Genomic DNA, 12,199 nt, shown 5'->3' on the forward strand with positions numbered 1-12,199 from the left:
GGAAGGAATTTGTGCCCTTGTACACAAAAGTGTGGAAGAAGTATGGCCATATTGCAACTAGGAATCTAGTTCAACACTGTGCATCTGCTTTGGTTACCATAGTAAACTGCCTTCTCCCTATGATTGTTGAGATGGAAGATATCTCCATCCGCAATGTTGTTGAGTCAAATCTTGAAAAGTGGGAGAATATGGTGTCTACCTGCGAATCCAGGGAATTCAACGTGGGTTGGCTGCGACAGCGTCTTGACATTATCAAGGTGGATCGGGCTGGTATCCTTGTGAATGTAGTTCCTGCTTCAAAGGCTATTTTGGAAGAAGAGAAGGCTCTGGTTGCGGAATCGGAGAAAGTGGAGCAGGCAGTCCAAAATTTTAAAAAATAGAACAGAGAGATATCAGGCTAGGTTGAAGATGATGCTCTCAAGGAACTATAACCTGCTGGACGGCCTCTTCTAGGTTGTATTCATCCGCACTCTCCTGACGCTCACGTCAATTCCTCTCTATTCTCTCTCTTTTTTTTTGAACATCCTTGAGAAATAAATTGTATTGGTTTTTGATAGGTAGAAAGGGTTTTTCATTAATGCTTCCTTGAATAAATTGATAATTCAAATGTGCAATGAAAAAAATAAATGCCTGTATTGGCTGCGGCGGACAATGATCATGCGTGATATGCCTTGAGCCACTTTCCGTTGATGACTGCTTCCAGCTTGCCCACATCTACCTTAATGATCTTGTAGTAGCCGGTATTGTAAGCCTTAGTAATTGTATAAGGACCTTCCCATTTCGGGGAGAACTTTGGTGCAGACATGTCTTGATGAATGTGCTTGGCCGTCTTCAAGACCAAATCCCCTACTTTGAAAACACGTGGTTCCACCGTCTTGTCATAGGCTCTGGAAATCCTATTTTTGTAAATTTGAGTGCGTTCCTCTGCTTTGCTTCTTCTGAAATCCAAAGTGTCTAACTCAGCTATTCTGGAGTTAGATGCTTCAGCCTCATTCCAGTGGATCCCGCTTGCCGCTACGATCCTGGATGATGGGATTTTGATTTCTGCTGGGAGGATTGCGTCCGCACCGTAAACAAGTGAATACGGAGAAACTCCAATGGAGCTTCTAGGTGACGTCTGATATGCCCATCGGCAATTGGTCATGCCACTCTCTAGGATTGTCATGTACTGTTCGACTGAGAATCGGATTAACGTCTTGTTGGTACTCTCAGCTTGTCTGTTTCCTTGAGGATAATAGATAGTGGAGAAGACCTGCTTAATTCCATATTCTTCAAGTAACTCTCGTACCTGTTTGTTGGCGAAGGGAGTGTCGTTATCGGTGATAATATGCTTAAGCACACCAAAACGGCAAATGATATACTCTTTGATGAAATCCGCAATTGTTGCTCCTGTTGTTCCTCGCAGAGGAATAGCCTCCAGCCACTTAGTGAAATACTCTGTCGCGGTTATGATATACTCATGCTGCTTTGATGATGGCGGATTGATTTTCCCAATAATGTCCAGTCCCCAACTATAAAATGGCCATGGGCTGCTTATCGAGTGTAAAGGGGTGGAAGGCGCGTGAACAAGGTTCCCATGAATTTGACATTTGTGGCAGCTTTGAACAAATGCGGATGCATCATCCTCCATGGTCGACCAATAGTATTTCTCGTGTATCTGGAGAAACAGTTTCCTCTTCCCTTGATGTTCCCCTTCATGCATTTCCTTCAGCATAACCGGGATTTCTACCCCAGCCAGGCACCGCAACAGATCGCCTCCGAAGCTCTTGTGATACAGGATCCCTTCGTGAAATACGAACTGCTTCGCCTTTTGATTCATTTTGACGGCATTCTTTTGGATAGCAGGGGTTGCCCAGTCGCGGAGATAGCTAATGGACGGATCTCTCCATTCCCCGGTGTGGCTTACACTAAAAACCTCCAGTCGGTGTGGTGGCGCTTGACAATTTGAGCAGGACTTCTGAAGTAGTCGAGATTGAGTCTCCATTTCTGGCCAGTAATGGCCCAGGCGTTGAAGACGTCGATAAAGCGTTACCACCAATGTTTGTCCACAAATTTCATCGTGAACGCGGTTAAGCTGCAGCTATGCTTCATCATCTCCAAGACATCTTGATAGGGAACCATCCGGGTTTCGATGATACAATACACCATGAAGCATGAAGAAGTTTTGCAGGGTTTTGAGACTGACCTTCCCTTGAAAAAGTGAGCTGCTGAGCTCCTGAATATCGGAGTTCGCCAATCGCAAACCTCGGTGTCTTTGTATTGTGACAGCCATGTTGATTCTATGGTTCTCCTCTTCACAGTCAGGGTTTGTTCTAAACCTTCGAACTTCAATTTAGACGCAAGCGTTTCTAGACAATCGGCGTGTTTGTTGTTGCTGCGACCAACATGGGTTATGGTTGCATCAGCAAAGTAGTTTAGTAACCTTTGTTCTTCTGATCGGTACGGAGCTAATGTCACCTTCTTCAAGGCATACACTCCATTCATCTGATTCACTAGTAACTTGGAGTCACCTCTTATCTCCAAGCGCGTGACTCCTGCTTGCTTGGCTATTGACAGCCCTATGAGGAAGGCTTCATACTCTGCTGAATTGTTGGTACATTGGAAGTCCAGCTTGAAGGAGTGTGAGAAGACTTCCCCATTTGGAGATACTAGGACTACGCCTTCTCCTCCAGTGTTGCTGCTAGGGGTGGCAGAGCCGTCAAAATATAATAGCCACACTTCCATCTCGACAACAGAGATGTCTGGAAATTCTCCAGGAAGATCCCCGTGTAGCCCCGTAGTGCCTTCCTCAGGGAATGCTGCTAGTAAGTCTGCGACTGCTTGCCCTTTGATAGCTCTAGGTGATGCACATGTTATGTCTAACTCTGACATTTGGATAATCCGCTTGGTCGTCCTTCCCATCAGGACCGGTTTTGAAAGCAAAAACTTCGCAGGGTCAGATTTAGATATGAGTACCACCTTGTTGGACAACAGGTAATACCTGAACTTCTGAATGGAATGGATTAGAGCTAAACACGCTTTCTCTGCTTTGGGATATCTGAGTTCAGCATCTCTCAATATTCGACTAAAATAGTATATGGGACGTTCGATTCCCTCATCGTCTTCTTGAGCGAGCAAAGCCCCGACGGCGGTATCACTGAAGGCAGTGTAGAGAAATAGCGACTTTCCTTGGACGGGAGACCTCATTATGGCTGGAGATGACAATATTCGTTGAATCTTTCGAAACGCTTCATGTTGGGTTGCGGTCCAAACGAAGCTTGCTCCCTTCTTCAGTAAGAGGGTGAATGAGGCAACAAGCTGGGCCAGGCCAGGTATAAAACGTCGAATGTAGTTCACCTTGCCCATGAAGCTTTGGAGTTCCATCACAGTTCGTGGTGGCGGCATCGTGAGGATGGCTTGAGTCTTGGACGGTTCCACTTTGATCCCTTCAACAGTTACTTGGAATCCCAGAAATTTTCCTGAAGAGACACCGAAAGCGCATTTCAAAGGATTCATCCTCAATTTGTATTCACGACACCTCTCGAACACTTGTCGTAAAACTCATGTGTGGTCCGCTCGAGCTTTTGATTTGACCACAATATCATCCACATAGTCTTCGACTTGTTTATGCATCATGTCGTGGAAGATTGCCGTCATAGCGCGTTGATACGTTTCACCGGAATTCTTTAAACCGAAGGGCATAACAGTATAGTAAAAATTGCCAAGAGGAGTTCGAAAGGCTGTCTTACTTGCGTCATGCTCATACATCCTTACCTGATTGTAGCCGTTGTAACCATCCATGAAGGAGAACATGCCTTGTCCACTGGTGGCGTCTACTAACATGTCGATGTTAGGCAGCGGAAAGTCTTCCTTGGGGAATCACTTGTTCAAGTCTCTGAAATCTACGCAGCACCGAATCTGTCCGTTTTTATTCTTTACCGGAACCACGTTAGCTAACCAGGTCGGATGATGAATAGGTTTGATGAAGCCAGCAGCTAGAAACTTCTGAATTTCGGTTTTGATTTGCTCTTCCACTTCGTGTCTGAATTGACTCGGAGATTGTTTTATCGGCTTGGATCCGGGTATGACATGTAGATGATGGGTGACCAATTTTTCATCTAAACCAGACATTTCCTCATATGTCCAGGAGAATACATCCTGATACTCTTTGAGAAGTAGGACAAGCTTCGCGCGTTCATCCGTGGACAAAGTCGAACTGATAGAGACATACCTAGGAGATTCTTCATTCCCGATGTTAACAATCTCGAGCTCGTCGGTCGTGGAGTTGGTGCCATCTTTCAGCTGTCGCGGAGCGTCCAGTACCTCTTCTTGTGTCTCGTCGTTTTTGTAGCACTCAGCTGGGCGGAGAGATTGGGCACCAGTCTCCCCTGCTAATTGCTAACAGCGGCGTCGGTATATCGTTTTCCCTTTCTGGTCACGACTTGCCACAAAATCTCGTTCCCTCTTGGTGTAAACATGGGTTGCGGCTTCACCGGATAAAGAAGACTGTCTTGTCAGCAAAGGTGCTTCGTGGGGCTTAGCCCTTAATGATGCAAGCCGGTCCTCCTCCTGGATTGACGCCCACGTGGGGAGTGGTATGCGATGGACTTTGTCTGATCCTTTCTGTGGAACTTCCCTCGGTTCGAACAGTTCCACTACGCATATTGGTGCGTAAGGAGATAATGATGCAGGAATACGAACGACTTCTTTATTCAGCATAGTCTTCAGGCACTGGTGATACGTTGAAGGGACGATCCTATTGTCATGAATCCATGGTCTCCCTAGTATCATATGATAGTCCGGCTCCTTCTCTATGAATTAAAACTTCACTTTTGACTGAACGGGCCCTACTGATAAATTCAGATTAACATACCCGTATGTGCTGGTCTGGTTTCCTTCAAAGTATGTCATTGTGGTAGGCTGTCGTACGATCTTGCATGGGCGAACCTTGGTTGTCCTGAGAGTCTTGAGAGTAATCACATTCTAAGACGCTCCCGTGTCGATGAGGGCCCTCTTGAACTCTGAATCCTTGATGCGTGCAGTAAAATGTAGGTCCCGGTTGTGACCTTCCTCCGCCATCATGTCGTCCTCTGTAAATGTAACATTATTCACAGATGTTTCTGATGCGTTTAAGACTTCTGGACGTGAAGGAGCCAGGTGCACGTCCAGGGCTATCTGGTTAATTGCGACAAATGTCTCCGCCCGCTGGTTCTTCGAGAGGTGTAAAAGTTCACACAAACTTTCTACTAGAGAAGTCGCTTCCTGATCCACTGGCCTCTGGTTCGTAGTGAAGTTGTTGATTTGAGAGGGACCAGTCCCCGGTGTAAAAGTCTCCGTGATAGGACCGCTCATTTCTGATGTTATCTTGACGAGGAGGTCGAGTATGCCGTTTATCGTCTCTTTGATGAGTTCCATGTTCTTCGTGTGAATCTCCTGCACCCGTGCTAGCTCAATCAACGTTGGAAGTCTCCTGATTACACCGTCAGCTACGCTGTTTGGAGGAGGGGTATCTCCGTTGGAGGAATCACCAGAATTTGAGGATGTTGAGGCAGTCCTAAGACCAACTATCTTGAAATAAATCGAATGGGATTGGGTATTGAAGAAATTGAATTCACAACCGAGAGATTAATCTCCCACTGTGGTCGCCAATTGTTTATGGGTGAAAACTGTTCTGCGATTTTTGGTAAATTTGGATGTGTGGATGAGAAACGAATCTAAACCCTAAACAAATGCACTGCACAGGAGTGCTTTCTGATTCGAGAGATCAATCAATACAATTCTGGCCTAAACCAAGAAATGGTCGTTCCAGACTTGCTTCGGTCACAAAGTGAAGGAGATGGGGTTGATCTTAGGGAGGGAAGCGAAGAAGGTGTTGAGATTGTGGAGGTGTTGGCTGTTTATGACTTGTATCAGAATATCGAACTGGCTTGAAATAATGTAAGAAATCAACTCTGGATGTTTGAATACGTTGTATCAATACTTGATTTCTGTCTATTCTGGAAATATGGAGGAGAACCTATTTATACAAGTCATTGAGCCTAACCCTCGTCTCTCTTGGGAAGTGGAGGAAGTGGAGTGATGGAGTAGTGGAGTCGTGTTAGTGTCTCACGATCAGTCTTGGCCCACTTCTCCCATCATCACTAACCGTCCATGTCTTCCTGACAAGTTCTTCTGTTGGCAGGTTGCACGCTGCACGCTGTAAACCGCCAGACCAATACCCCAGTAAGTATCCCCAGTTTGTGACATGCTTGATGTCTCGATTGTGTGGATCGTGGGACCCACAGAAGGTAGCATAAGGTGCTAGGTTAAATAACTAAGTTATTTGGGAAATCGATATTTATGAAATATCGTGTACATTTGATGTATGTAATGCATCGCAAATAGCATGCATGAAGCATTGTCGTTTCGAATACTGTACGGATAAATCGCGGACTAAGCGTCTTAGAATACGATCATGTCCAATCATCTTCGAGTGATGGTTTGGAGGCTGTGCAGGCAATCTCTCCCTTATTCGATCACTCCATGTGGTAGGGTGACGGATGGTGATCACCATGACACCTTATTGGCCACTTAACTCCTAGCTTGGGCTGTCCGACCAAGCTGGTAGAGTTGGACGGACGAGATGATCTATGACGCTCATTTGCGACCGTTTATAGTGTTTTAGGGTTTTGAAGAGGTGCGCGAGCATTACTCTTCAGCTTGGTCGAAACCAAGCATGGGAGGCGTTTTTGGTAGGACCGACCGGGCATGCGTGTAGACAGCTTGCCGGTGTACACGTCCGTACCTCACTGTCTCATGAAGGTGTGATCTAAGCCACTCAATTTGACCGGCAAAGTAGAGTGGTTGAGATCGGTTTGCGGCAGAAATCCATTGCCGCAAAGGAATTGGGGACCACGCAACATGCCTATTTTGGGCGCACGAATCGAGGTGTTCGGCCATGATTGGCCTTGGACGATCGGTCATGCGTGTAGATGGGCCCACAGTGATCATGTTTACATGCTCGGGACCTTTTAAGTCTATATCTACACCCTCCATCTAAACTTGCGAAGATGGACGCTCGTGATCGATTAGCGACACATGTAACATGCCGCAAACCCTAATTAGGGTTTTGGATCGGTCGTGCGCATGCAACTTCAACCAAACGATTTGGAAAGCCATGCTCCTCTCTTGAGGAGGCCGATCGTGTGGGTAGAGAGTGGGCCCGCCAGAGTGTATAGCAACAGTTGACCGATCAACCACCAGACAATCTGTGCCGTCCAACAAGGCCGGCGAAGTTGGACGGTCGCGATCTGTTTGAGACCAACATTGGCAGTCTTGCGCGTACAAGCTTTTCCAAGCTGCTCCACACCAACCCAACCATCCTACTTAAGTCTGGCGTTCGGTGGTTGTTTTGGGGGCGTAACATGCATTCGACCGATCAGAGGATAAACGGGCCCGCTGGTGGTCATTAAGGTGGTAGCCTGTTCCTGTTGGGAATCGTTTCGGATGGTTAAATCATGCGGCCAACTTGCATGGTCGTGATTGTTTTTAGACTGACATGGACAGTCCAGATTTCCCTTGGGGAATTAAATATGCTCAATCGGGCTAGTATAACACATCGAGAGATGTAGCATGTACGGGTATATCGTGCATGCCTCACTATTGACACTTGGATATTCGTGTTACTTTGCTGAGAACAACACTCAGTCGTCATGTCGCACCAATAATGAGAGTTCTGCGGGAACAGCATAGGAATCTCAAGGCTAATCATGCATTATAAATAATGCTAAAAATTCACAGGGTATTTGGGATTTTTGCCACATGCTCCAACCTGGATGAATTTTATGTATTTAATTCACGGAATACTGGGATTTTTGCCACATGCTCCATTCTAGGTGAATTAGTAAAGTGAAGATGTATTCATCACTCAGATAGCCTTATCCTCTGCAGGATGTCAGCGTATTAAATTTGGCTTTTACAATTTTAGCCCTGAACTAAAATCCACCATCAACAGTCTTCAAATATTCTTAGATCTTCAATAGACACCTGCACACAATCTACTTGAATCTATTGTGATCAATTACGCACAGAACGGAGTCTGTTAACAATGGATTATCATAAGATGTATTTAGATATACAAACAGTCTAAAGATCCCCGTCGAAACTTCGATCTAGTTTGAGTGAATCTTATATCAGAAGAGAAGATTCTCAAGCACAAACAAACTAGGTGCAGTCAAAGTTCAACAACCGTTAGTCAATCAAATCAATCGAAAACAAATGATAAACCGCAATTATCTAGTTTCCCACCAACGGTACTAATAGAGCTTCTCAATCCCAAAGAAATCTTTAAACTGAGCGGTCGTAAGAGATTTCGCCTAATTAGGTTACTCTCCTCTCCGAATAGGAGGCTTCACCAAAAGCAGCACAACTGATATAGTTTTTGCTTTACGAGGATTAGTTTGCTGGAAATGCAAACTTTCATATTTATAGACCAAGGAATTTCCAAAACCGAAAATATTCTCAATATATGCAATATATTCCAGATTCGGTTTCCATAATTACTGGAAATGCTTTGTCCAAATATTGACCGAAAATCTCCAACTAGCAAATGCACATTACTAATTTTCATTTTCCAAAAATAAAATTAAAAACCTTAAATAAAAGATTCTCAATTTATTTTATTCGATCCGGGATTTTGTTCATTTAGCTATGAAGGAATAACTTTGAACAATTAAAGATTAGCGTTATCGCACATGTTCAAAGTATGTCGACATCCTTACTTTGTAAGTCCTCTTTCATACTTACAATCTTGAAATCGATTTGCCACACTTCCAAACAATTTTAGAATTGGTTCATCTGAATTTCAAGAACTATGTGATTGATCAAGAACACTCAATCACAAATCATGGGTTTAACGGTTCTACCAAAACAAGTTTCGGTTCTACCTCCATGTGAGTATTGTGCATAATCACACTAGTTTTCCAAAAATTCGGTTGACTAGGTACTAGGATTGGTTCCCCACATATATATGGTATCTAACTTGTACTTGTTGCACATGTCCATAGGATCGGTTCCCATTTGCCTAAAAACGTGTTGCACATGTCCATAGGATCGGTTCCCCTTTCTGCTATAAACTTTCAAAACCTCATACAAGGACCGATTCCCCTTTGTGATAGGTTGCACCTCTTACTAGGATCAGTTCCCCTTTACCCAGAGTCGGTCATACCAATAACACTAAATCGATCATACCATCTCAGGTGATTACTTAAGATCGGTTTCACTAATAAAAGTCATGCCAATACAAAAGTCAGGCTTTTGTGAATAGTTTTACCAAGAACATAAACAAGTCATGAGCGGTTATACTAATCACACATATTGGTAGTTCAAAAGATATGCAATGAATAACAATACCAATAATGCCTGGCGATTTTTCTTTCGATTCACAAAATGAGTTCATGAATTTACTTCCTTAAAAAAATGTAATTGTTTCCTAAAATGAAATCTTCACCTTATACCCATACATAATCACAATAGCATATAACCAATTATGTCGATGTCTTACATATAAAGTTTAATGGTTAAGCAATAAACCTCGTATTGTATTCCTTAATACTATGTCTAACTAGAGTATAATCATTCATGCTTCGCAGTTTTGTTTTCAATATCCATGACTTGAAAGATACGTTAGGGAATGAAACAGTTCAAGTCAAATATCACTAACCTCAAGTGTAAGGATGATGTTGTCGTTGTAGCTCCTTACTTCTTCACTTCTTCAAGTCTTCGCAATACTTGTAATGTCTCATATCCTAATAATTTCAAGCTAACCTATACGAAGTTGACTCTACTACATAATCAAGCGACTCTTAAAATGAGTTTTGGGTCACTAAAATATGACAACCAAACTTGATATACCAATGGTTGGTGGGTTCAACCGAGCTATGCTCTAATAGTTCTCCTTCTTCGTCTCCCATTTAATTTCAATTGTAATGTACTGTAGTCGAACAATAAACTCTGGTAATAACTCATGGTATACTATTAAAACTTCCAAACGATCAAACAATAACTTTACTTTCTAATAGTACTCTTATCCTCAAAGACTTCTGTCGCTGGTTTTTCTTCTTTGTTTTTTTGTTTTGATGACAAGAACAGAAGATCTAAACGAAGAAGGAGAAAAATGTATAGTGCGTTTTGTTTTATTGTTACATACTTGTAAGAATATGATAGTAATTTTAATACAGTATAATCCTTATAAAATAATAGCGTCGGGACCGACAAAACTTATCAATTTATCGCGATATTAAATAATCGCATAAATTAATAATTATTAAATTATATATTAATTAGTTATCAAAATATTTTTTAATGCAAAAAAAATCAACAAAATGAACCAATACACCTTACTCCATTGCAAATTATTTTCGTCATTGTAAGATTCGTTCAATGGATGACACTGTATCAAATAATCCAAGTGAAGCGTTAGATAATAAAGGAACTAGAGAATTGCAAAATTTAATCAATAGATTGAATTATCACAGTGAAATGGATGTTGAATTTATTTTAAACAACCCTCAAAAGGATATTGATTCAGATTTGTTGACTGACTAAAAAATAATTGAGAGTGTCATGGAGAATTCAAAAGTGATTATGTGGAAGTCGAAGACGAAAGTGTGTAGTTACAGAGCCACCTTCCCATAAAAAAGCTATCGAAGTTACAAAAATCTTGAATAGGTTTTTATTGCATCAGGAAATCACAACACCAAAAACTTTTCTAATGTTAAGAAAAATCTAAGATGAAATTCAACATGACATCTATTTTAAGAAAAACCAAGTCACAATTGAATCATTGTATACCAAATTAGCATAAATGTAAAACTAAATTTATATAAATTGAAGAGTTATTAATTTATATATTCGAAGGGACCTATAGAAAGCTAAAAAAAGTCGTTATTTTACAAATTTAGCGAATTATTAATTTAGCACGCCGGTCCCGATTCGGGACAGGCAAAATTTATTAATTTATCGCGGATTAAATTATGGGGTTCTACTGTATGAAGATTTGACTTAATCAACATGATTGACCAATCTAATGGGTTCGGCTGTAAAAACTAGCGAAAAGGCCACTTTATATAAGTAAATTAAATATTTTATATGTTTCCTACAATCGAAGCTAAGATAGCTTAGTAACAAAGTAATTGATATTCACCGTCAGATGAACTCCTGATTTAAGATTCAAGCTAATTCTGCTTAGAAACTAAGAAATCAATCTCCACTGTTAGATGGTATTAGCCTGATACACACAAATGAATATACCTATATTCTGATATGGGTAAACCGTACCTAAACGTGTATAACTGTTGGCTCAATAAAAGTTAACCGAAGTTAGCCATATTAACACTTTTAACTTAACCACATTCATCTAAACGTGTTTCAAGACTGTTTTTCAAATGTTTATCATCTCATAGAAATAAATATATGAATCATTTGAAACAAAGTCGGTTTGGTTTGTAATTCTACAAAGTACTTATACAAGAACCAATTCATGAACATAATGCCACGGTTTGTAAAATTAGTTCACATACCTTATATCATTAAAGTTCCAGGAACTTTAGTTCGTAAACGAACCTGAGTTCATGAGTATGAAAATCACACTTACTGGTTTTAGAACCCGACCACTGTGTTCGCAAACTGAGTACGCGAACAATAGTTCCGGACTTTGGTTTTGTCCAGCAGTTCACAAACAAGGTACGCGGACATCAGCTCCGGATTTGTCCTTGTATAGACGTTCGCAAACAAGGTACGCGAACAATAGTTCCGTACCTTTTCATAGGTAAACCAATTCGCAAACAAGGTTCATAACCAATAGTTCCGGACCTGAACTAGACTTGCACAGTCAGCATACAATGTATACATCTTGCATTATATCCATACATAGTAGTCATTCTAAAACTCTCGTTTAATCATTGAAACATCCTTGGAAGACAACAATAGTAATCTTACACATACCACTAGCTTCAAGTAATTTTCAAGTGATTAATCGGTCAATATGAAACTTCCCAAGTTGACATCAAATGGTTGTCTCACACAAATCATGTAAGATGTTCAAGGTAATTTTCAAGTGATTAATCTCATCAAGTATATGATGAACTTAGCTAAAGCTAAAAGCTTCCAACACGTATTTCGAGAAATAGATATACAAGATAAACTCGGCTCGAAATTTCAATTGTATATAATATAAAATTCT

At 41.5% G+C, this 12,199-nt stretch overlaps 1 protein-coding gene across 1 annotated transcript; it reads right to left on the reverse strand.

Moving 5' to 3' along the window:
- Positions 1 to 655: 655 nt before the first annotated feature.
- On the reverse strand, positions 656 to 3,186 carry LOC113272174. Its single transcript, XM_026522063.1, has 2 exons — positions 2,981 to 3,186; positions 656 to 1,511 (listed from the first exon to the last, which is right to left on the reverse strand). The coding sequence occupies exons 1-2, from the start codon at positions 3,184 to 3,186 to the stop codon at positions 656 to 658; spliced, it is 1,062 nt and encodes a 353-aa protein (XP_026377848.1).
- Positions 3,187 to 12,199: the final 9,013 nt, after the last annotated feature.

The sequence above is a fragment of the Papaver somniferum genome, chromosome 4 (assembly GCF_003573695.1).
Source record: "Papaver somniferum cultivar HN1 chromosome 4, ASM357369v1, whole genome shotgun sequence".
NCBI lineage: Eukaryota > Viridiplantae > Streptophyta > Magnoliopsida > Ranunculales > Papaveraceae > Papaver > Papaver somniferum.

Excerpts from the sequence above, each read along its gene's own strand:
- LOC113272174 (XM_026522063.1), bottom strand. The coding sequence starts at position 3,186 with ATGAGGTCTCCCGTCCAAGGAAAGTCGCTATTTCTCTACACTGCCTTC. Across the intron at positions 1,512-2,980 it reads CATTCCATTCAGAAGTTCAG|TTGGGGACTGGACATTATTG; the intron begins GTATTACCTGTT and ends GCCATTTTATAG.